The sequence below is a fragment of the Nymphaea colorata genome, chromosome 3 (genome assembly GCF_008831285.2).
Source record: "Nymphaea colorata isolate Beijing-Zhang1983 chromosome 3, ASM883128v2, whole genome shotgun sequence".
Taxonomy (NCBI): Eukaryota; Viridiplantae; Streptophyta; class Magnoliopsida; order Nymphaeales; family Nymphaeaceae; genus Nymphaea; species Nymphaea colorata.
The window spans coordinates 8006944-8034633 of NC_045140.1; the positions used below are offsets into that span (position 1 = coordinate 8006944).

The following is a 27690-nucleotide window of genomic DNA, read 5'->3' on the forward strand; positions in this document are numbered from 1 at the left end:
GTAAAAGGGGAAAATAAAAATACATAAAAAAGGGAAAAATTACATAAGTATCCTAATATCCAAATATATATAAAATATATATATATATATATATATATATATATATATATATATATATATATATATATATATATAGATACATTTAGAATGCATACAATCTAATATTCTAACATGGACGAGTGATGGTCAAATATAAAAGTTTTCCTATCAGAGATATGTACGAACGAGAGTCAAAAGCCTCTGATTCATCATCGTGCAAATGAATTCGAGGATTCATAAGAAGTGCAACATGTTTGGTTCCCAATAACCCTGTTTCCTGTAGAAGATCAAGAATATATTTCCTTTGAGACATCACAATTCATTTACTACTACGAGCCACTTCAATACCAAGGAAATAACGAAGTTGACCAAGATCTTTTGTGACAAAGTGTTTCTGTAGAAACTCCTTTGTCTGGGCTATCTCTTGAGTACTTTCTCCAGTGAGGACAATATTATCACATATACAATCAATATCATTATACCAGAAGGCCCTCGCTTGATAAACAATGAGTGATCAAGCTGGGATCTTTGAAATCCACATTTAGAGACAGCCTCACTTAACTTATGGAAGCACGCTCGGGGACTTTGTTTAAGTCTATAGATAGCCTTTTTGAGTTTGACTACCTTGGAACACTCCCTGTCGTTCAAAACCAGATGGTTGTTGCATATAGATTGTTTCAGATAGATCACCATATAAAAATGCAACACATCAAGCTGAAAAAGAGGTCAATCCTGCTGAACTGCGAGAGATATAATTAAGCGAATAGTACCTAACCGTGCCACAACCGAAATCGTCTCGAAGAAGTCCACCCCAAAAGTCTGTGTATAGCCTTTAGCAACAAGACGAGCTTTGAATCGCTCTATGGACCCATCAGGATGATATTTGATGGTGAATACTCATTTGGAACCAACAACATCACAATTCATTGATGAGTCCACCAAGTCCTAAGTCTCCCTAGAAAGAAGAGCATCCATTTTCTCCTGCATAGCATGCTTCCACCGTGAATCTAATAGGTTTGGTGGTGAGAGGTCGCAATAGTGTGACTAACCATAGCTCGATCAAACCGCACCAAACTTGTGCTCAAATGGTCCATAGAAACCGAGTTAGAAATCGGATGCCTTGTGCACTGTCGCTGACCCTTGCGAATAGCAATAGGTAGATCATCTGCAGAATAGTCATCATTTCTTTCTAAGTCAGTCTTATCATTGGAACTTACCTCATGAGAAGATTCTAGTGGGTGGTTTGGAGAGGGACCTTGACGCCGAGTATAGACTATTGGAGGATCAAGAAAACAATCACCTGACAGTGGTTGAGAGGACGGGATAGACTCAAGTGATATTGGGGGAATAGGAAGTGGAACCAACATGGGAAGCTCAGACACAGTGGTACTTGGAGCGGAAAAAGAAGAACGAGACTCAAAGAATGTAACATCCGCACTGACAATCTCTTTCTTGTTATGGGGATCAAAACATCGATAGCCTTTTTGATTGACAGAATATCCAATGAACACACATTTGACAGCTTGGGCAGCAAGTTTGTTTTTGTTTGGGCCCAAGATATGTGCAAAGCAAGTGCATCCAAATACTTTGGAAGGTATATAAAATAATGGTCGATCTGGATATAGTATTTGAATGGGGATGCGTTCTTGGATGACAAACGAGGGCAATCCGTTGGTGAGATAGCATGCGGTAAGAATAGCAACACCCCAAAAGTAGACAGGCATATGAGTATGCAACATGAGGGTGCAGGCCACATTTAGAAGTTGTCGATGTTTGCATTCAGGAACACCATTTTGTTGGGATGTGTGGGGACATGTATATTGTGGACAAATTCCATGATTGGCATAAAATTGAAGTAGAACTGAACATTTAAATTCAAGAGCATCATTAGTCCGAATATTTTGGACAGTAACACCAAACTGAGCTTTTATTTCATTGACAAATTTCTAAAGAATACAAATGACTTTAGACCTGTCACGTAACAAAAACCAGAACAAGGTAATACCAGAAACGTGAATGACTTGGGAAAATTATACCATTGTCGAGAGGCTTGTTTAAGTCCATAAACTGACTTATTAAACTTGCAAAATAAATTGTTTGTATTGCTCTTCGAAAACCCTTGAGGTTGTTCCGTGTATATTTCTTTACCTAAATCCCTATTTATGAAAGTTGTTTTAAGTTTTAACACTGATCTGATTTAATTCTAAGTCAAAATGAGCTATTAGGGTAAAAATTATTTTCATCAACTCTTTAGTAGAGATAGGAAAATTCATGTCAATGTAATCTATGTCCTCCAATTAGGTGAAACTTTTAGCAACTAGCCCTTTTTTTGCATCTCTCAATGTTGCTTTATAATATCCCTTTTGGTCTCACAGTCTCATTTACATCATATGAGTTTTACTCATTCAGGTAACTTAACAAGACCCTAAGTCTGGTTTTAGCAATAGAGTCAAAATTTTCTTTTATGGCACTTATTTAGTGTGTGTGTTGCTTACTTTCTATAGTTTTCATAAATGCCAAGGGATCTTCATCAATATCTATCAAATCATTAGGATCTTGTAGATACACCACATAATCAAATGCAATAGCGGGTTCATTATTCTAATGTACCTACAAATAGGTGGTTGTATAGTCTCAATTTGAACCTATATACCTTCTTCTTACTCACCAGCATGATCCACAGTTGGTTCATCTTGGTTTTAGCTTCAGTAGGACATCCCCATATATACATATAAGATATGGAAGGTTTTCTACCTGTCCATAACTCATGGAGTTTTACGTACAAATTTAACAAAATATGTAACTGTTATTCTAAGAGCTTCACCCCAAATGAATAGGAAGGGTAGATAAATTTAACATAACTATAAAAATCCTTTTAAGCGTGCATGTATGGTCGATTGACTTTTGTTGAGCATAATGCTAATTCTTTTCCAGACTCTAACAAAAGCTTCTCCCACAGATGTCCATTTGTCATTTCTTTTTCGTGAATGTAATTTATTACATGTTCTTATAAATAGCTGGTGGATTGACTCTGGTTTTATGGTGCATAATGCATGACTGTTGTTGAACATAATGCTAATTCTTTGCAAGACTCTAACAAAAGCTTCTCTCACAGATATCCATTTGTCATTTCTTTTTCATGAATGTAATTTATTACATGTTCTCATAAATAGCTGGTGGATTGACTCCGGTGTTATGGTGCATAATGCTAATTCTTTGCAAGACTTTCTGAGCAAAAGGGAACCAACATTGCATGAAAGGAACATCTTTTCAAAAATAACAAGCGGTCATGTGTAAAGGCTGTTGGGACATGGCAAGTCAAACTTGATATTGGTTTCTTTAAATGGATCTTCATGATGCATTTTTTGTACCATCATATAGAGCTACTATGAACGTTGTGCTCATCAAGCTTTTTATTTTATTTTTTATTTACCGTCCAGCCTACATCAGCTTCCTCTCTCTCTCTCTCTATATATATATATATGTATATATATATATATATATATATATATATATATATATAGCTGCTATGTCACAATGGTATGTGGGGAGGGCCCACATACCCATACCGGTACGGTGGTATGTCTTGGTACATTCTTCCTCCTCCTTTCTCATACATAATACCTATGTCACTTTAAATGAACCTATTTTCACCTGACCCATCTTCCGACTTCTTCCTTACCTTTATACAACATATCTATGGCAAAAATGGCATCAGTTTCTTATATTTATATTATTTCTTTTGCTGATTTCATGTATATAATTAATTAAAAATATATAACTATCGCCGTACCGCCGTACCAAGCTTATCAAAAACGCCGTATCCGTACCCGATTCCCTGTACCTGTACCAGCACCATACCCATACCTATGTGATATAGTATAGCTGAAATCCTCTGGTGCGTGTGTGAGAGGCCAAAGACATTCAAATGGATGGATAAATCCGCTTTTGTGTGTGTGTGTATATCACAAACTCTGTCACACGGATACTTGGGTTTAGCCCACGTACCTGTATCCGATATGCGGACACGCGTATCCGGATACAGGACACAGCTGGGACACGCCAAAAAATAAACTATTAGTTTAATGTTTTTTTTTCATTTTATCATTTTTTTTGTGATGCATCCAATTATTTTCATGAACAATGCTTTCAAATACTCAACACTTTTGTGATAAAACAAACTTTTTTATAAGAGTGAACTATTAATTTAATGTTTTTTTTCATTTTATTATTTTTGAGAATATAAAATTTGCCGTATCCGCGTATCTCAAATTTTCAAAATTGCTGTGTCCGTACCCGTATCGCCGAACCCGCACCCATGTGACATAGATCACAACTAAACCTATCCTATAAATAAACTAATATATATATATATATATATATATATATATATATATATATATATATATTGGAGGAAGAAAGGGACGTGAGAGAGAGAGAGAGAGAGGAAACTTTTCAGATTGCATATATATGTATATATATATATGTTCAATATTGAAGGACGAAAGGGACGTGAGAGAGAGGAAACTTTTCAGATTGCATTCACGTAACCCTAATCTCATATTAAAAGAGATTAGGGTGTTGACTACATATTTACAATTTCAGTCCACTAAAATATAAGAAAACAATAAGTAGAGTCTTGTCCACTTTCTAATATTTCAAAAAGACTCAAATTGACTCTAGAAAACTTTAACACTCTCCCTCAAGCTGGAGCATAGATATTAATCATGCTCAGCTTGTCACATCCTCTCAAACAATCTCTAATGGGAAGAGCCTTAGTAAACATATCAGCTGCTTGATCTTCAGAGGAAAAGTGGATCGTGCTAATGACTCCTTTTTGTACCAAGTCTCGAACATAATGGCAATCAACTTCAATGTGTTTCGTCCTTTCATGAAAGACAAGGTTATTTGCAATGTAGGTAGCTACTCTGTTATCACAATACATCTTCATAAGAATTTTCACTGAAATTCCCAATTCTAGAAGCACTGATTTGACCCATGACATTTCAGCCGCCGTTTGAGCCATAGCTCTATATTCAGACTCAGCACTCGATCTAGCAACCACATTTTGTTTCTTGTTCCTTCAGGAAATAAGATTCCCACCAATAAAGATGCAAAAACCTGTAGTAGATCTCCTATCATTTACTGACTTTGCATAATCAGCATCACTATATGCTTCATGTTCACCCATTCTCCTTTTTTTAATATAACCACTTTCCTGGGGCTGATTTCAAGTATTTTATCACCATTAAAGCAGCCTCCCAATGAACTTTCATAGGTTTCTCCATGAATTAACTAAGCTTATTTACAACAAAGTTGATGTCTAGACGAGTGATGGTCAAATACAAAAGTTTCCCTATCAGAGATCTAGAGATCTGTAAGAACGGGAGTCAAAAGCCTCTGATTCATCATCATGCATATGAATTCGAGGATTCATAGGAAGTGTAGCAGGTTTGGCTCCCAATAACCCTGTTTCCTATAGAAAATCAAAAACATATTTTCTTTGAAACATCACAATCCCTTTACTACTACGAGCCACTTCAATACCAAGGAAATATCGAAGTTGACCAAGATCTTTTGTGACAAAGTGTTTCTGTAAGAACTCCTTTATCTGAGTTATCTCCTGAGTACTTTCTCCAGTGAGAACAATATCATCAACATATACAATCAATATCACTATACCAGAAGTCCCTCGCTTGATAAACGAGTGATCAAGTTGAGATCTTTGAAATCCACATTTAGAGACAACCTCACTTAGCTTATGGAACCATGCACAGGAACTTTGCTTAAGTCCATAGATAGTCTTTTTGAGTTTGCATACTTTAGAACACTCCCCCTGTCGTTCAAAACCAAGTGGTTGTTGCATATAAACTGTTTCAGAGAGATCACCATATAGAAATACATTTTTCACATCAAACTGAAAAAGGGGCCAATCTTGCTAAACAGCGAGAGATATAATTAGGCGAATAGTACCTAACCGTGCCACAGGCGAAAACGTCTCGAAGAAGTCCACCCCATAAGTCTGTGTATAGCCTTTAGCCACAAGACGAGCTTTGAATCACTCTACAGACCCATTAGAATGATATTTGATGGTGAATACCCATTTGTAGCTGACAACATCACAATTCAACGGTAGGTCTACCAAGTCCCAAGTCTCCCTAAAAAGAAGAGCATCCATTTCTTCCTGCATAGCAGTATTGTACGTATCGTACGATGCGGAGTCGTATCGTACGATACATATCGTATCGAACGTAAAATACGATACGATACACCCCCTATATCGTATATTTACTATACGGGCACTGGATCGTACGATACGGCTACGATACGACTACGATATGGTTACGATACAACACGATACGATTACGATACGACACAATACAGGTACGATACGGTAATTTTTATTGATTTTTTATTATTTTTTGAGAATTTTTTATATTTTTTCTGATTTTTTTTTTTAAAAATATGATACTTTTATGATATGTTACGATATTTTACGATACAGCGTATCTTAAAGTCAGACCGATACGGCTTACGATACATTTTTTACAACATTGCTGCATAGCATGCTTCCATCATGAATCTAATAAGGCTTGGTGGTGAGAGGTCGAAATAGTATGACTAGCCATAACTCGATCAAACTGCACCAAACTTGTGCTCAAATGGTCTATAGAAACCGAGTTCGAAATCGGATGTCTTGTGCACTATCGCTTGCCCTTGCGAATAGCAATAGGTAGATCATCTGCAGAATAGTTATCATTTCTTCCTGAGTCAGTCTTATCATTAGAACTTACCTCATAAGAAGACGTTGGTGGGCGGTTAGGAGAGGGACCTTGATGTCGGGTATAGACTATTGGAGGATCAAGAAAACGATCACCTGACAATGGTGGATAGGACGGGATCGACTCAAGTGATACTGGGGGAATAGGAAGAGGAACAGACACGGGAAGCTCAAACACAGTGATACTTGGGGCGAAAAAATAAGGATGAGACTCAAAAAATGTAACATCCGCACTGACAATCTCTTTCTTGGTATGGGGATGAAAGCATCGATAGCCATTTTGATTGGCAGAATATTCAACGAACACACATTTGACAGCTTAGGCAGCAAGTTTGTTTTTGTCTTGGCCCAATATGTATGCAAAACAAGTGCATCCAAATACTTTGGGAGGTATATAAAATAATGGTCGATCTGGATATAGTATTTGAATGGGGATGCGTTCCTGGATGGCAGACGAGGGCAATCTGTTGGTGAGATAACATGCGGTAAGAATAGCATCACCCCAAAAATAAGCAGGCATATGAGTGTGCAACATGAGGGTACAGGCCACATTTAGAAGCTGTCGATGTTTGCGTTCAACAACATCATTTTGTTGGGATGTGTGAGGCCATGTATATTGTGGTCGAATCCCATGATTGGCATAAAATTGGAGTAGAACTGAAGATTTAAATTCAAGAGCATTATCAATGCGAATATTTTTGACAACACCAAACTGAGTTTTTATTTTTATTGACAAATTTTTGAAGAATATAAATGACTTCAGACTTGTCCCCTAACAAAAATACCCAACTGACTCTAGTAAAATCATCAACCAAAACAAGATAATACTAGAAACGTGAACGACAAGAAACACGACTTGGTCCCCAAACATCAACATGCAGAAAGATCAAAGGGACTTTGACTTGAAGGAAAACTACTACGTGTATGCTTGCCTAATTAGCATGCATCACATAAGAATGACTCTGACGCAGGAATATCTGGAAAAATACGACGAAGCTTGGACACGGAAGGATGACCTAGTCTGAGATGCCACTGCAAAGGAGAAGGCTTCGACGTGAAAGAGGATGCAACAACATCTACAAGGATAGAGAGGAAATAGAGCCCCTTGCTTTCATGGCCGCCACAAATCATCTTCCCAGTTTGTAAGTCCTGAAAAGAACATGAACCAGGATAAAAAATGACTACACTGTAAATCTCTAACCAATCGCTTAACAGATAACAAGTTAAACAGGAAATTAAGGAGCATATAGCACATGTGTAATGGTGCCAAAAGGTGTGAGATAGATCACCGCTACCCAGAATAGGGGACAACTAGCCATCAGCCAACCTGATGTGCTGTGGTGTAGTGAACCTGGTAAATGATAAAAACATCTGTGGTTGATTACAACAATGTCTGGATGCTCCTGAGTCAATCATCCATATCATACCTGGGTCACTGGTAGGGGCACCAACAGAGAGAACCGAGTCTATAGCAGTTGTGCTGGTTGAGGCAGGAGTAGACCTCTGAGCAAGAACCAGATCATATTCTTCCTTGCTTAAGTTGAGATAATATGATGGAGGTATAAGAGAACAGGTAGGAGACTCAACCATAGCATCTGTAAACTGTGACAAAGTTGCAGTAGATGAAGAATACCCTTTCAGATGTCGATAATAGGCAACAAACAAGCACAAGTTTGACAACAGAGAAAAAAAATTGTCTCACTTCAACAATGCAGAGAAAAGACTGAAACCTGCTACCACAACATACCTTAGATTGTGGAAATCCACCAAGCACCACACGACTAGACAGATCTGAACGTCCAAGAACATCTTCCAAGGGAACAAAGGTAAGATCTGATGACTGAAACTTCTTCACCCAACGACAAAAGACTGCTGCTACTCGATTAGCAGCAATTCACACCTCACAAAGCCTCACTTTACTGATTTCACATTCACGATTTGCAGATATTGCTCCTCAAGTCAAACTGCATCTTCAACCAGCAACATGACTCCACACACAACTTCTCACTGTCACACTATACCCACAACTAGCAGATTAACTCTGCCCCACACGATCTTATGCAGTGACAACAAAAGGGCAGATCTGATATATCACGTCACAGATTGTCTTCCACAACAGAAAAAAAAAACAGATCTCTTTAGGGCAGATTTGATACATAACGTTATAGGTTTTCTTCCACGGCAGTAGAAAATCAGATCTGAGCGACATAGATATTCTTCCACGGCAATAGAAACTCAGATCTGATACATCCTGATCAGATCCACCATCTTCTTCCACAACAGCAACTTCATCAACATTTCTCCATGTCTTCCACGGCAATAGCAACACAAGGGTGCTGATCACATTTCTACATGTTAAATGTGATTAGCGCCTTTCCACCAAACAATCAACTTGCATGTTTTGTAAACAGCAGGAACCCTAGGCGTGAAACCCTAGATCGCACAACCCTAGGTCTGTTGCTCTGATACCATGTTCAATATTGGAGGAAGAAATGGACGTGAGAGAGAGAGAGAGAGAGAGAGAGAGAGAGAGAGAGAGAGGAAACTTTTCAGTTGCATTCACGTAACCCTAATCTCATATTAAAAGAGATTAGGGTGTTGACTACATATTTACAATTTCAGTCCACTAAAATATAAGAAAACAATAAGTAGACCCTTGTCCACTTTCTAATATTTCAGTCCACTAAAACATGGTTCTTTAAATTTCAAGAGAGAGTAAGAGGGAAAGAAATTGGCATAGATGGGTTTAGGGACCCATCTCTGCAAATTTACTTTTCATATGAGCCTCTTCCATACCTTCATTCAATAAAGCAACTAATATGGGCCGCTCAGCAAGAGCAGATCTTATGGTTCCGTTTTGTTTAATTTTCTTTGCCTTCTCTAGACCACATGGTTTTGAATGAAGGGTGGATCTTTAATTCAAGAAATTAACCTTGAAGGGGAATATAAATGCAAAAAAAATGTGTTTGCCCACTTTCAAGCCTTTCTATTTTGTTCTCAGCTATGTTGCATGGACACTTGAAAAAGATGAAGTGTTGGTGTACAGCCATATCCAACATTGAGACCGATACACCTTAACATGGGTGGGACATGCCATTTTCTGAACATGAAGTGTCCAAAAAAATGGACACATGTTCTGCCCCTTTCCCCTCCCTTTTTTCCCTTTTGTCTTTCTTTTCTTCCTCTCTTCCTTTTCCTTTTCAGTTACCTCCCTCTTTGAGTCCAACTGACACCTCTCTCTCTCTTCCTCTCTCTCTCTCGTTCCCTCTCTCTTCCTTTTCAAAAGGACATCATCTTTTTCTCCTTTAAAAGGATGAGTCCTTTTTCTTTAATAAGATGGAGAAGAAGCCTTTTAAGCACAAATTTATTGTCCTTTCAAAGGACCTCAGGGGTCTGTCCTTTAACTTTTTAAAAGGACTTTATTTTATTTAACTACATATCAAATTAACTAAACTAACCTTGATATAAAACATAGATACAAACACAAACCAATAAAGGTATTAAACAATAATTGATTATACAACAAATTTTAGAAGTTTTTTATACAATTTGTAATTTCTCCTCTCACTCTACTCTCCCCACCTCTTTATACACCAACACCTGTACCCGTGTCCGACACCGACACTCATATCCGTGTCCATGCAACATAGGTTTTCAGTTATAGCTCAGTCTTTGTGATTGTCAAAGGATTTCTGAAAAACTTTTTGTTTGTCTTTATGGAAAACAATAATAATAGATGCAAATAGGCCCCAGCAGACAAAATAAAAAATGTTAACACCCTAAATTTTTCCACATCAGAATTGAAGCAATGTCAAAATTTTACAAAAGAATTGTGAAAAATTACAATTTCAAAGCCAAATGAATCTAAAGAATAATTTAGATTCAAATCCTGAATTTGAGTCATGACACGAATGCCAAAGCAGGATTACGAGTCAAACTAGATCCAAATTAGGATTTGGAATCCAAATCAATTACAAATGTCATTTGAAATCCATATCTGATTGCAAAATTCAAATTTTGATTTAAATCCGAGAATTGGATCTAATTTGGTTTAGAATGCTATGTGGAACCCACGTGCGGGCCCCACCTAGCTCGTGTGGTCAGAAGCCCACCCAAGAGGTCACAAACCCCCCTTTTCCAAAAATATCTTCCCTCAATTAAATAAAAAAATCATTTTCAAAAGAAAATGATTAAGGATTCATAGGAAAAGAGAGACATTAACCTCTCACTCTCTCCCTTAGTTAAAAAAAAATCAAATTTCAAAGAAGCAATAAGTGTTAGAATTAAACTTACCTAATCTACTTAATCCAAGTAGGTTTGGCCTGGGTAAACCCAAATTTGGTGCCAATTTCAGCTAGGCACGGTCACCATGAGCTCAACTAAGTCGAAAGGGTAGGTCTGTCCCACGACCAGATTCGTGAACAAAAATAGACTTTGACTAGATCGAATCCACTTTGACTAAACTCAACCAAAGTATAATTTAGCTCAATTAAGAGCTTTCATAGCTCAAATTCATTAAATTACCTCAAGCCAAGTCAAACTACTTGCAAATGAGTTTTGTCTTTGGTCAATTGGTCAAATTTGACCCATCTGCATAATTTTGCCCTTTTATGAGCAAATTGAGATTACAAAACCTAAATTGAAATTTTATGAAAGGCAAATATACATTTGGATTTGTCAAATGCATAAATCTAATATCAAATTGAAATTCAATATTTCAAACCTAAGTTTGATTTACTTAAAATCCATCTTCAATCAAGTTATGGACGAAAAGACCCTTTTCGAACCAAATTTGATAGAATTTCCAAATTTTAATTGAATTGCCAAAATTCAATAACATTTAGAGGTTAATGACTAGGTTTTAACCTAACAAGTTCAATTTAAAAAAAAAAAAAGGCAAAACCCTGCACAATGGCATTTTTGTTCAAAATTTTGATCAAAGTTGGGCAGCTAGGTCTGAACTGAGGTTGACCATGCCTAGCTCAGCCCACCTAGCTCGTGTAAATGAGTTGGGTGTGGTCAATTAGAGCCATTAAACCCTATTTAACTCATTTTGCAAGTCTCCAAAGTATTAAGTGAGTTTTCAATGTGAGTTAAGAAGGTGGTTGAATTCATCTTCTCCTCTATATAAACCCCTCCTGGCAACCAAGGAAGGGGATGAATTTTTGAAGTCTTCATCAAATTATTGCTGCAGCCAAGGAGCTAGGAAAGAGAAGCCAAGGAGGAGAAGAAAAATTTGTCCAAGCCCTCCTCCCCCTCTATCTCATTATCTTCTTCGTTTTCCTCTATTCTCTCTATCGAGTTTGCTAAATTAGGGTGTTTAAGTTAACCCTTACTTAGGATTTTCGTGGTGAAATTCCAGAGATACATGATTATGTTCAATGAAGAACAAGCCCAGGCAGAGAGGGCCAAAAAGAAAAGGAAGAAAACGAAGAAATCTTCATCAAACAGTTCTGACTCTTCTGAAGATGCTACCACAAAATCCAGTAGTGAGGAAGAACCAAGGACTCCCAAGAAAAAGAAAAAGAAAGAATCCTGGAAAGCAAAAATTCAGGAAGTTGAAAAGAAGTTAAACGTAGTTCAACTCAAAGGCAAGAACAAAATAAATTTCACCTGCGAAGATTTCTATGAAAGTTTTAAAAATGACAAGCACATAAAAAACTTGCCTAAGAAATTTATCAAATTTGATGGCCATAGAAACCCAAAGACACATTTGGTCATGTCCTTTGCAGAATGCTATAAATTTCATGACAATCATAGAGCTCTCTTTCAATGCTTCCCAAGGAGGTTAGAAGGAATTGCAGTACAATGGTATCGGGAGCACACAAATCCAGTTAAATTGAAAAATTTTGACAAATTAATCAACCTTTTCATTGAAAGGTTCATCCAGAATGTCGAAACTGCACCAACGATCATCACACTGTGTTATCTAAAACAGAGGCCAGGTGAAAAGGTCAGGGACTTTATTCAAAGATGGAGGTCTTCTTGCAACAAGATGAGAGAGCCAATCTCTCAATCCCATGCATTGGGAATGATCGTCAACAATTTAGCCGCCGCCTTCAAAAAAGAAAGGACAAACTATCCCAATAATAAAGAGGTAGCAGACAAAGCTAGCAGCACTAAAAACAAACATCCTGGATGGGGATACGACAAAAAATTCACCCAATTACAATAGAGTTACGAAGAAGTCATGCACATGTTGATTGAAAGAGACACTCTATTCCTCCCAAATGTTTCCAACCCTCCACCAATGATGGGAAAAAACAAAGAACAGTTCTATAAATTTCATCGTGCTTCAGGACACGATACAGAAGATTGTTTTGTGCTCAAAAATATTGTGCAAGATGGAGTCGACAAAGAAATCATCAAGGAAGTCAGTGAACAACCAGACATCCTCAAAAATCTTTTCCCTAAACATGGAAAAGGAACAGTTGCAAAGGTCAGGTTTTCAACAAATCATCAAGTCATGGTAACAAACAAAAGGGACAAAGCGCCCCTGGATTTCTGTGGGTTACTTTCCAAAGATGACAAAGGATCCGTGCACAAAATGATAGCAGATTTGTTGATTCAGATTGATGGTGAACATTCACCTATGGTGTTGCTCTTGACGAAAAGTACTCGCTTGAATTCTTCCTCGGTATCCACTTTTTCATAACTTTGACATCCCAAGGCTTGAGTGCTTCATTGTCTTGTCAAAGTAATTGCTTCCAAGATTCCATTTTCATATTTGTCGAGGCCAGTGAATGGCTGGTAGCCATGATGTATAAGTAAATTCAATCCTTTCTCATTGTGGCAAAAATTTTTGAATAATGGATGGCTTTTGTAACTTGTTTCAGGTTTGGTACCCTTTTTCAACCACATTTGTTTATTTGACTTCTGAATGGCCAATTTGCTAAGACCTTGAGATATTTCTTCTTCTTTGCAGACTCAAATACTAGGTACTTCGATTGTATATGTTGGTACCAGAATCCTTGGATGCACAAAATGATTCTGCCTATCATTTGCATAAATTGTTATAGTATTCATGTTGTGAGTCCACTTGATGCATTGATGTAGAGTGGAAGGAATCGCATTGGTAGCGTGGATCCATGGTTTGCCAAGCAACAGATTGAATGAGGGTTTTATATCCACCACATGAAATGGAACTCGATGATATGTCTCGCAGATATTCAGATCCAGGCATATACATCCTATGCAAGCTATCCCGTTCCGTCATATCCATGAATGAAAATTGATGATGGGGTATAGTCGACTTGCTTTATGCCTAATGTACAAGTTGTCTGTTGTGGACAAATGTTTAGGCTTGCTCCTCCATCGATTAAAACATGGGACACTCTGGTGCTCCTTGTTTCTACCACTATGTGCAAGGCATCATTATGCAATTCGCCTCCATTTGGTGGATCTTTATCAGAAAATGTGATCGGACCATTTTTGTGTAGTCCAAAAGACCATTCATTTCCCCGGTTGTGGCTAAATCCTTCCTTCTTGACTTGACGTAACGGGTCTAATTCTTTGAAAATGGATTCCAAAGGTTCAGGATCCCATATTTGTGACTTTTGATCGATCTCTGTCCGACTACCTTGTTTGCCTGACTCGGTTTATGCATTGACGGATCCTTTGTCATGTTTGGAAAGTAACCCAAAGAAATCCAGGGGCGCTTTGTCCCTTTTATTTGTTACCATGACTTGATAATTTGTTGAAAACCTAACCATTGCAACTGTTCCTTTCTCATGTTTAGAGAAAGGGTTTTTAAGGATGTTTGGTTGTTCTTTGACCTTCTTGACGATTTCCTTGTCGATTGCATCTTGCACAATATTTTTGAGCACAGGACAATCTCCTTTATCATGTCCTGAAGCACGATAAAATTTACAGAACTGTTCTTTGTTTTTCCCCATCATTGGCGGAGGGTTGAAAACTTTTGGAAGGAATAGAGTGTCTCTTTCAATCAGCATGTGCATGACTTCTTCGTAACTCTGTTGTAATTAGGTGAATTTTCTGTCGTATCCCCATCCAGGATGTTTGTTTTTAGTGCCGCTGCTAATGCTGCTAGCTTTGTCTGCTACCCCTTTATTTTTGGGATAGTCTGTCCTTTTTTTTTTGAAGGTGTTGGCGTTGGCTATAATGTTGGTCGGAGCATTTTGACTCTTGTTCTTCTTCTTTGCTTCTTCCCTAACCTTTACAAGGATGACGACATCAAAAGCTCCATTTTCAATTCATGCTTCGATGCATTATGCTCTCTCAGTGAGATCAATGAAAGACTTGATTAGAGCATTGGAAATAAGGCTCCTTAGTGGTTGTGTTAAATTGTTGACGATCAATCCCAATACATAGGATTGGGAGATTGGCTCTCTCATCTTGTTGCAAGAAGACCTCCATCTTTGAATAAAGTCCTTGACCTTTTCACCTGGCCTCTGTTTTAGATAACACAGTGTGATGATCGTTGGTGCAGTTTCGACATTCTGGATGAACCTTTCAATGAAAAGGTTGACTAGTTTGTCAAAACTTTTCGATTCAACTGGATTGATGTGCTCCCGATACCACTGTGCAGCAATTCCTTCTAACCTCCTTGGTAAGCATCGAAAGAGAGCTCTATGATTGTGATGAAATTTATAGCATTCTGCAAAGAACATGACCAAATGTGCTTTTGAGACTCCATGACCATCAAATTTGATAAATTTCTTAGGCAAGTTTTTGTGTGCTTGTCATTTTCAAAACTTTCATAGAAATCTTTGCAGGTGAAATTTCTTTTGTTTTTGCCTTTGAGTTGAACTACGTTTAACTTCTTTTCAACTTCTATTTGGCCCTCTCTGCCTGGGCTTGTTCTTCATTAAACATAATCATGTATCTTTGGAATTTCTTGTATTCTTCATATTCCGGATCATTGGCTTCCGTCCTAGGAGGTGTTTTAGAGGAGAATTCTTCTCTATTGTCTCCCAAAAAGGCTTGTTCGAGTTCCATCTCAATCCACTTCCTTTGTTGGCTTCTGGTCTACACCATAAAGCGGATGTCCACATTGCGGTCGGTCTTGATGCTTGATCTTCTTCTTCACTTGCTTTCTAAATCAAGCAATCTTAAGCAAGAATCCAAGCTTGGATTCGAGCTTAGCAAAGCGAGAAGAAGAAGAATGACTTGCTTGCTAGAATTTGAAGTAGGAAAGAGAGAGTTATCTCACCACGAAAATCCTAAGGGTTCACTTAAGCACTCTAACTTAGCAAACTCGATAGAGATAATAGAGGAAAACAAAGAAGATAATGATATAGAGGGGGAAGAGGGCTTGGATGATTTTTTCTTCTCCTCCTTGGCTTCTCTCTCCTAACTCCTTGGCTGCAGCAATTTGATGAAGACTTCAAAAATTCAGCCCCCTCCTTGGTTGCCAGGAGGGGTTTATATAGAGGAGAAGATGAGTTCAACCACCTTCTTAACTCACCTTGGAAACTCACTTAACCCTTTGGGGACTTGCAAAATGAGTTAAATAGGGTTTAATGACTCTAATTGACCACACCCAACTCATTTACACGAGCTAAGTGGGCGGGGCTAGGCATGGTCAACCTCAGTTCAGACCTAGCTGCCCAACTTTGACCAAAGTTTTGAACGAAAATGCCCTTGTGCAGGGTTTTGCCTTATTTTATTTTTTTCTTTGTTTGAAATTGAGCTTGTTAGGTTAAAACCTAGTCATTAAGCTCTAAATGTTATTGATTATGGTAATTCAATTAAAATTTGAATAAAATTGAAAATTCTATCAAATTTGGTTTGAAAAGGGTATTTTCGTCCATAACTTGATTGAAAATGGATTTTAATTGAATCAAACTTTGGTTTGAAATATTGAATTTCAATTTGATATTTGATTTATGCATTTGACAAATTCAAATGTATATTTGTCTTTCATAAAATCTCAATTTAGGTTCTGTAATCTCAATTTGTTCATAAAAAAGCAAAACTGTCCAGATTGGTCAAATTTGACCAATTGACCAAAGTCAAAGCTCATTTGCAAGTAGTTTGACTTGACATGAGGTAATTTAAGGAATTTGAGCTATGAAAGCTCTTAATTGAGCTAAATTATACTTTGGCTGCAATTAGTCAAAGCGGATTCGATCTGGTCAAGGTCTATTTTTGTCCACTAATCTGGTCGTGGGACAGACATGCCCTTTTGACTGAGCTGAGCTCATGGTGACCGAGCCTAAATTAGCACCAAATTTGGGTGCACACAGGTCAAACCTATTTGGATTAAGTAGGTTAAGTGAATTTAATTCTAACACTTATTGCTTCTTTGGAATTTAATTTTTCTTTAACTAAGGGAGAGAGAGAGATTAATGTCTCTCTTCTCATATGAACCCTTATTCATTTCCTTTTTAAAATGAGGGAAGATATTTTTGGAAAAAAAGGGTGTGTGACCTCTTGGGTGGGCTTCTGACCACATGAGCTAGGTGGGGCCCACATGTGGGTCTCACATAGCATTCACCGAATTAGATCTAGTTCTCGGATTTAAATCAAAATTTGAATTTTGCAATCGGATATGGATTTCAAATGACATTTGTAATTGATTTGGATTCCAAATCCTAATTTGAATCTAGTTTGGACTCGTAAACCTACGACTCAAATTCATGATTTGAATCTAAATTGTTCTTTATATTCGAAATTGGCTTTGAAATTGCAATTTTTCACAATTCTTTTGCAAAATTTTGACATTGCTTCAATTCTGATGTGGAAAAATTTGGGAACAAGAAAGTAATTAACTTTGATATTATTATAAAAATGGGTACCTTTTCCCAAGCAGCCACCACTTCATCAGTTCAAAAATGGGAAACTTTAAATAGAATATAGTGCAATAAACATGAAAATATGTGTCAATTTCAAACTGAACTTGCAGCTAAGATCAAACTGGATATGCTTGACTTACTTTAATCCTCGACCAGCTTCAGCAAAAGTAATTCTCTACAGGCAATTAAAGAATGAAGTAATCATCAGTTTAGGTTATAAAGGTAACGGCCATACATCTGTTTAGGTAAAATGAAAACAAGTACAGCTAAAGCACAATAGCAGTAATTTGTGTATGAGCGGAGTTACTTCTATAGATTATGGATGCATGGAACTTCCAAAAATGTTACAAAGTCATACAAACTATGGAGTGTACCTGATTAATGATTGGGGATGACCGATGTTTACCACAAGGGGTTCCATCAGGTCGATACAGGGGGATATGTGTTAATAAAACTCTTGCCTGAAATCGATCATCTAACAAAGCAATTCAAGAATTATCACTATCACCTATTAACAAAAATATGACGGTGATCTGTGATCAACTTTGATACACACCTTTCGATATATTTTTAATAAAATCCCATGTAGATAAAGTTTCTTTCCCTTCTAAAGGACCTGCAGCCATAAAATCATAGAAACAGCTCACTCCATAAACAGCAAAAATGATGGTCTAGTAGATGTAGAACACTTGAGATGGATGTCCAAGGATGCAAAGAGACCTACAAGGCCTAGGAAGGCAACAATGTAATTTGTTTAGAAAAATGCATTAAAATATTAATTGAGAGTTATGTCACATAGACACTAGTAACAAGGCACCACACTTGCGTCAATACAACTGGACACAGGTGCAGGTAGGGATGCAGCTTAGGCACAGCAAGCTCATTTTTTTGTATTATTTTTGACATAGACTTTGCGTAACTTCATCTAAGGTAACTAACTGCTGCATGATAACTAGCTGTGATTAAGTTCCCTGATTGTGTGACAGCAGCTTCTCACAAAGAACAGCAGGAGCATTCAATCACAGTACCTTAAGAAAGGAGGAGGAGGGAGAATAGAAGGAAGAGGAAGATAAAAGAATAGATCAATTCAACCTGTATAGCATCATATTTTCCCAGGCATAGGCTGCTTTAATACCATGTTGTGGACAGGTTGGAGGAAGAAAAGATTCTGCATTAGGTTAGCCCTAAACACCGTGAATCCGGATTACATTTGGCATAAAGAAAATTACATAAAGGTCCTCCAAAATATTAAAATACCACGAGATATGACGCCCTTACAATTTTCCAAATTTCTAATAAAGCCCTCATGTAAATAACTCTCAACATATGGCATATTCCTTGGAGTCATCAAACAGATTAATGCTTATAAAACTTCAAATTTTTGTTTCTGGAGGAGAGAACTAGGTTATGACATGAAAAAACATAAAAGTCCCCAGTTTTGTTGCATTAAATCACCCCCAACTTTTTATTTTAAATGTTTAAGAATGTATAACAAACTTATATTCGGCCTTAAAATTTATGTAAGTTCAAAAAGAACAATTTTTGTGACCTTTCATACTTTGAAGATGTGATCTGATGTCATCCTATGATGCAAGATATGGCAACTATCATAAGTTCTAATTAATACAAAATAGTTACACCCCCAAAACTAAGTTCAGGGCTGTATTGCATAAGAGAAGAGAATGGGTGTGACCATAATGCAATAGGCTTGGGTCAAGAAATCGACTATCGGGCCTACTAAACTGAGCCTTGGATGTTTACTTAATGGGCCAAACCTGGCTTGGCTGGGTGGGGTCAGGCCACAGTACCCCAGCTGGATGGACTACTTAACTGTTTAAGGTTGTCTTCTGTGGCACTTAAATGTCAGTTCTCAACTCCAAAATACAGAGGAGTAACCTGAGAAAACTGAGAAAAGGAAGTTGCTTATAGAAGTCGGCAACCTTGTTCACCACTGGTGTTCCCTAATCTTGCATTAGAACAATGAAAATAATTTACATGGCAATAACACATAACAGATTTTTAAATATCACAAGATTGCCATCACCAAGATAACAATCTGGACATAACATGTGGATCCAGATCCTCAAACACATAAGCATAAGTACAAGATGTCTTTTCACCCCCCCTCTTCCTTCAAGTTGTGCATGGTTTTGAACCATAGACAACTTGCTTCTTAACCACCAGAATCTCTCCTTAGTTAAGCCTTTGGTAAAAAGATCTGTCACTTGCTCTTGTGTGGAAATGAATTCTAGGTCAATTTCTTTCTCCTCAATTTTTTGTCTGACAAAGTGGTGGTCGATCTCGATATGTTTAGCACAGCTATGATGAACCATATTTCTAGACACACATATAGCACTATGATGTTGCATAGGAGAACACATTGAGAGATCTTCTCACCTACTTCTATCAACAAGTGTCTAACCCATATACTTCAGTCGTGGCTGCTGCATTGCCTGGAACTTTGCCTCTTAATGTCGTGATGGCCTTTTGTTTTCTACTGCTCCATGGCACAAAATTCCCTCCAACGTACACATTGTAACATATGCCAGATCTACGCATATCAAGATCTCCAGCCCAGTCTACATCATTATACACTGTTAAGTCATGAGCTTCCATACCTGAAAGAGTGTGTTTGTATACAATTTTGTCTCCTAACATTCCTTTTAGATACTCAAGATTCACTTGACGGCCCCCATGTGGACAGCACGAGGCCCACGCATGAATTGTGGTACCTAATTGACAGCATAGGCAATATCAGATCATGTAAAAGTGTATTGTACCATACCAATTAGGCTTTAGTATTCAGTGGGATCTTCATAAGCCTCTCCATCATGAATGCTCATTCCATTGTCGAGGATACTTTGTGTAGCTACGGCCCTATGGGCTTGCAACCTTTCATTCCTGCTCTGCTCAAGACATCGAGCAATATTTGTTGTGAGAGGGACATGCGTCCATTCTGTCGGTCCACTTCAGCTCCAAGTATCTCAAGTCTTCCAAATCTTTCATTTTAAAACACTTACCTAACAATGCTTCCACTTCCTTGATATGCTCGGCTCTGACTCGCTCCCGAGCCTAGAGTTGGTTGCAGTCAGCTGCACCCGACTATATTCGTCCAATTTTGACCCGACTCACATTTGACACAAGTTAGGTGCAGTCAACCCGTGTTGGGTCCACTGTGTCCCATATTTTTTCTTTTAAATTGTTAAAACATAAACGAAAAGGGGGGATCAGGGCTTCGACTCTTTTCAGTGGAAGCCCCACTGCTACCTTTGCCCATGCCCTGCTATGCAGCGTGCTTCCCCTTATAGTGATCTTCACATTTTTTGGTAACCGGCAAGCTATCTTCCACAAGGGACAGCAGACTTCAACCTTTTCCCGGCAATGAGAGGCGCTGATTCAGCCACCATGCAATGACGAGGTCACGAGAGGCGTTGCTGTGCTGAGACTCCACCATCGCCATCTCCTACAGCAACGAGAGGCATTGTGTCCCATACAAACCGGTTGTAAAACAGAAAGATTGAAGCTAAAGACTCTGAACCCACGATAACCAGACCACCCACCAGATTCCAGCATGAGGAATTGCTCCATCTGTTTGTGTTCTTGCTGCCCCTTGTGTGTTTCTCTTTCATTGCATCTCTTTCAATTCGATTTTACTGCTGTTTTATACTTTCATATCATTCCATCGTGGTGTACATCCCATATGCCTAAACAGTATAGTTCTCAACTTCTCATGTTCGGTACTTCTGCAGTTCTGAGGACTGTGATATCCACTGCTGAGTGCTGACTGCAATTACTATTATTGCTGTATACATTTGCCTTATTAGCATTTTATTTTAGATGCTCATTCTTGAATCTACTATAAAGTTTCAAAGTTCAACTAACAAATATATATTGTCAGCTATGTATATATGCAGCCTTGTCTATATATTTTGCAACTGATATAGTGATATATTGACAAGTTATAAACTTATAATATACAATATAAGCTTTTGTATATATGCATTATGAGGCTGACAAGCTGTGTTTAGTGTTGTTCTTTTGAAGTTTTGATTTCAAATTTTTCAATTTCTGCTTCTATGATTCTACCATTTTTTTGGCTCTATGTTACACTGTTAGTATGTTATGTTACTAAATTACTATATATAATATATTATATAAGTTGTTCCAATATGCTCGTATGCAATGCAATTATGCAAGTATGTTATATTATATACATTAATAACTAAATTGTAATAACAATATATACATGCTCATGTTGTTATTTGTATGTTTATGACAACGGATACTATATATAGTATTAATAATTAAAAAAATACCATCACTGCAACTAAATTTTTTTGGGATGTGCCACTCCGGCACTGGCACCGGCACCCCGCACCTATGTGACATAGGGGCTATGTCACCGTGGTACGCCACAAATATCAGCGTACCCATACCAGTATGCCGGTACGGCAAAACGGGTGCGCGGGTACGTCCTGGTATGTTATGATCTGGTTCCAGGTCGGAACCAGATCCAAACCATGATAAAACACGATAAAATCTAAAAAAGACACCCAACGCCGATGCTCGTCTTCTCTCGCCCTCGACTTTCTTTGGTCTTCCGGCGGGTGCTTGGGCAGCTGGAGACGGACGGCGGCTGACGATGCCGACAACAGGTTTCTTCATTTGTTAGTTTGATTGTTTCATTTTGATTTTTAGGGTTCCGATTTTCTTCATTGTTGCGGGATTTGTTCTTCTTTCTAAGGATTGCTGAAAATCAAGGATTTCCTGCTCCCTATTCATATGTTTTTTTTGTTTCGCCATCTGTTTCAAGAACCTGTGGTTCGCCATCTTAATGTTCTTGCTCCCTGTTCATGCCGTGTTTTGAGTTTTTTCCTTTTTCTTCATACGTTCAGTTCTCAAATTTCCTGTTGTTCATGCCGTGTTCTGCTGGTTAGGAGATTTCCTGCTCCCTGTTTATTCAGTTCTCAAATTTCCTGCTGTTCATGCAGTGTTCTACTGGTTAGGAGATTTCCTGCTCCCTGTTTATTCAGTTATCAAATTTCCTGCTGTTCATGTCATGTTTGGATGGTTAGGAGATTTACTGCTCCCTGTTTATTCAGTTCTCGAATTTCCTGCTGTTCATGCCGTGTTCTGCTGGTTAGGAGATTTCTCGCTCCCTTTTCATGCCATCTCAAATTTCCTGCTGTTCATGCCGTGTTCTGTGGTGATACACTGTCTTAATGTGATGATATCATTTGGTTTTTCAATTTTTTTAAGTTTTTGAATTAAAAATATATAATATTCATCGTACCGCCGTACCAAGTTTTACGAAAACATAGTACCAGTACCCGTAATCCCGTACCCGTACCTATGTGACATAGCATAGGGGTTAAGGATTTATCTTGTTTGTCATCATACTTTGAACACTCAATCTTCCGTTGTTTCTCTTTTTTCAAGTTTCGAAAGACCCGACACAGCAGGTTAATCAGAGGCCTTAGCTCACATCCTACTGGAGAGTTTTGTGTATTGGCATGCCAGCACGTTGTATCCTTTGATCCATTGATGTCTTGTTTTTGTTTGGACATCATTGTTTTGATTATGAGAGCATTTTTGTCATTGGGTCATTTAAAACCATGTAAGGTTGCTTCTGTACAAACACTTTTTTGTGCATAAATGAATTAGTTGCCCCATTCTTATTTTGAAATTTGTAGCTTTACTATGATTGTTGTGTCGTCACACCTCGATGTATTGTGCTACAAGAAAAGAAAAAAAATATGAGTGAAAAGTCGAGGTCTGACGTAAGGTGTCTCATGTCATATGACATCACATGAGGACATTCTTATAGATTGGCACCCATGTTCTGGTCTCATTAGAACTGCAAATGGTTCTTCTATGCCTATAACGAAGTTTGCTTCAATTACTCCCAGTTCTTGTTCTGGGGGTAAACTATATACTAATAATGTCATGTTCATTCTACAAAACATAATTGTATTGTCATATTTTCTCTTAGTGATCAGACTATGGAATGTTTTCTTCCTCCTCAAATTCCGAAGAACTTGTAGCTTTCTTTGATGTTGATTTTGGTGGATCACTACGTGATCGACTATCTACAACAAGGCTTTGTATTTTTTTTGGCAAGTCTATAATCTCTTGGAAAAGCAAGAAACAACAAAGAGTGGCTTCGTCTACAGCTAAAGCTGAACATAGAGCTATTGTCCAAATTACAGCTGAAATTATTTGGATAAGATAATTGCTAAATGAAATTGGAGTCCGGTTATTAATAAAACCAAACTAATTTGTGACAACAGGAATGCACTTCATATTAACAAAATCCAGAGTTTCATGAAAGAACAAAGCATATGGAAATCGATTGTCACTTTACAAGGAAGGCATATGAAGATGGACTAATATCTCTTCAGCACATAAGGATTGAGGATCAGGTTGCTGATATGTTTATAAAGAGTTTGACATAAACAAAGTTTAGGAAATTTGTTAGCAAACTTGGTAACATGTCACTTAATCATGCCAAGTTTGAGGGGAAGTCTTAAAATACACAAGTTTTGTATCTTCTTTTCTAGTCAGTCTTTTTTTGCCCTTTATTGTAATATGTTGTAACTTATTTTACTGTTTTAACCCTCATAAGTGAATCGTAAATGCAGGCATTTATGTACTTTAGCTTGTTTTCTGTAGCTTGACCTAGGGTTACATCCTTTTCTTTTAGTCTTTCTCTTGTTCTTTTGAATCCAAGCTTTGCATTCTTTGTAGCTACTGCTGCCATACTAGCAGACTTGAAGCTCATACACATTTGCTTGGGAACTTGCACATTTAGCTGGATTATTTTGCGTTTGAAGTTCAAACATAACCATGGATGACATGTTTCCACTAACATCGATAAGGAAGCATCTTTAAGGTCCAACTGATCAACATTGAGCTATACAAAGATGATGTTGTGGGATACTCAGATAAATTTGGTGCTTGGGTCATAACATATGCACCCCCTATGGTCATCAGCATATCTAAAAAATCGGCATTTTATGGCTTTATACTGGAACTTGTTTCTGTGATGCCAGTCAATGTGTACATAACATACACTCCCCAAAACTCACAGAATCATAATCAGGTTGAATACCAAACAAAACATGGAACAGTGATTTATCATCAGAATATTCATATGCAATCAATTGATCACATAAACTGTGGTATGCAAGGCCTTGGTCCAAAAGTTGATGGCGAGGTTACTATCACATATCATGCTCATGGCACTTTCAATTATGTGTCAGCAATTGCGCTCGACAACACCATTCTATTGGGGTGCATGCAGGCATTGTCCTTCGTCAGCACCCGCTTCAGAACCTTCAACCTAAGTCACAAGGGTGTGCCAACTATGGTGACGCACCCGCACTGGTGCGGGTGCGGCCAGACAGGGCACCCGACTTGGCACACGACAAAATATGATAAGTTTTTCATTTTTTTCCTTCTCTTATCTTTCCCTCTTCTTTTTTTCCTCTTTTCTCTCTACCCCCTTATTTTATTTAATAAAACTTTGAATTTTGTATGAGATTAAGATAACCTTGATAAAAAAGTTTGAAAATATAAAAAAATAAAATTACTTATATAACAAATAACATATATATATATATGTATATATATATGTATATGTATATGTGTATATATATATATATATGCTCTTGTCGCACCCACACCTAATTTTTTTTGGAACTTCCCGCATCCCGCACCGGCATGAGCACCCGCACCCCGCACCCATGTGACATACCCTTCAACATTACATTATACCACCATGTAGTCCCACCACAATGCCAAGGGACAACCAGTTGGGTGTATGTAGGCAACAGACTCTTCTCCCTATTTTGTTACCTTGGATAAAATGAGTAAACTTACTAAACGTAAGTTTACATGCACCATCACATTGGACAAATCAAATAGAGGAGGAAAATTTGCTTCAAACAAGGTCATGGAAAGACTAGAATAGTGAAACTTCAGATTTGTGCTTCCCGCCATAGACCACAATGTAGAATTCTTCATGCCCAAGAGATCCAATGTTCTTCTCAAGAGGCAATCCTCTCAGCCAGACAGATCTCTGCCCAGAATGGAGATACTGGTTCACAACCGGACTACCCACATGGTTATTGTTCTTGTTCTGGACCTTCCAATGAACATACTGCAACATTGTCTCCCTTTGGCCCTCCTCCCCATTCAATTTGACATCGAAATGCTTGCCAATATCCCTGCTGATAACTTCCACCTGATCGCAGCATCATATATCTTCTTGAAGCCATGCTGGATGGTGAAGAGACAGCCAATGTTCTTCCTAATGTAAGAATTGTAGGGAAGCCAGTCAATTATTCAGAAGCCTAATTTGGCCTGATTGTCGAGAAAAGGAAGATGGCATCCTTCAATTGCCAGTTACTTGGAGTGTCAATGTTGCCAATCGAGAGAACTTCCCATTCCTTGATCCTCACCAGAAAATGAAAGGGGTCGGTGGGGGGCGACGAGACGGAGACGATGATCCATCACTCAGTTCTGAAGGATGAGTACTTCATCCAGTTGGTGATTGGCTATCAACAAACAAGAGGTAATAGAGAACAGATTTAAGGGCGTTCCAGCTACAGATCAAAACAGCAAATATCAAACTCGAAAACAAAATGAATGAAAAATAGAATAAAGGGCAGAATCAGAAAAAGCATATACGACAGGAGAAATGATTTTCAGACATCAGGAGTTTCAAAGAGAAGAATATGATGGACAGAAAGAATATGACGGATACTAAGAAGGGAAGAAGTTTATGAGGTAAGAGGATGACAGGAATGGAAGAAAAACAGATAATCCATGAACTTAACTGAAGAAGCTGCAATCTCCTGAGCCACTCTTTCGGAATCCAAGCTGCCCCTATATGCAACAGTGCTCTGATACCATGTCAGTTCTCAACGTCCAAAATCAATCCACTGTGAGGAGTAAGATGAGAAAACTGAGAGGGAAGTTTCCTATAGAAGTCAGCAGCCTCATGCACCATTGGTGTGCCCTAATCTTAGAACATGAAATAATTTACATTGCAATAATGCATGAGATTTTTAAAGATCACAAGATTGCCACTGCCCAAGATAAAACTGTGTGGCTGCCCCTTTATAAAATGAGGCGAATCTGCACCTAGCATGTGGATCCGGATCCACAAACACATAAGCTTAAGTATAAGACTTCTTTCACTAAAGAAGGGTGGACTGGACTATTGTGGTTTGGATAGATATTGGATCTCTTTAGTTTTCTTAACATTGTCAGATTTAAATGAATGACTTGAAATTAATGATAGCAGGGAAAAGAAAAGCTCCAGCAATTAATAAAAAAAAGTTTTTTTAATAAGTGGGGTCAGACCCAATCCACTTTAATTAAATCGGATGGACACTAGACAGATTGTCTAGCCCAGCCCTAGTATTATTGCATTGCTTTTTCTGATAGTTACATAATGTAACATAATGTGTCCTTACTTTATAGAGAAGAAAGCTTGTATCAAATCGGCCTGTGCTCGACTTCAAACTTTCGCAACTTAGCTTACCGTCAAGTGTTTGTGCATCGATAGCAACAAAATCCACCTGTCCAACATTAAAATGATAATTTCTCTGCCCAAAACCCTCTTCATAACGACTGATGACCTGCACATTTGATGGATCACCATAGAGAAAAGTAAACCGTAAAGCCATTAGGTACATAGGAACAAAAAACAATGTGCTATTTGTGATATTTCATGCAGCAGACCTTCGGATTCAAAGAATGGAAGCCAGAGTAACCAATATCATGGTTTCCTGACAGATAATGAACATCAATTCCATAGTTTCTCGCTCCAGCCAAAAAAATGTGCTTAAAGCACATTAATGAATCATGCCACCTGGCAAAGATTAAGTCCTTATCAAAACTTCTGAAAATGAAAGCAACAAAAACTTTTGAAAAAACAAGAAGTTAAAAACTGAACAAAAACCCTTTGCATGGTTCCTGTAAAAGCATGAGCTGACGATGTTGGACAAATCTGGACAATGATACACTTAGACATGGCAAGAACACGGGAAATTTGCAATACAAAGTGTCCAACAATATGGACATGCATATCTGCCTACAAATACA

General features: G+C 37.9%; 1 protein-coding gene across 1 annotated transcript in view; it reads right to left on the reverse strand.

Moving 5' to 3' along the window:
* The window catches only part of LOC116250012 (uncharacterized protein C630.12), a 50128-nt gene that overhangs the window by 7865 nt on the left and 14573 nt on the right, over positions 1-27690 (reverse strand). The window contains exons 4-8 of the mRNA XM_031623330.2: positions 27328-27457; positions 27128-27224; positions 18134-18193; positions 17952-18052; positions 17718-17752 (exon numbers count right to left, since the gene is read on the reverse strand). Of these exons, the coding sequence (XP_031479190.1) occupies positions 17718-17752; positions 17952-18052; positions 18134-18193; positions 27128-27224; positions 27328-27457 (423 nt within the window). The remainder of the gene's footprint in view (positions 1-17717; positions 17753-17951; positions 18053-18133; positions 18194-27127; positions 27225-27327; positions 27458-27690) is intronic.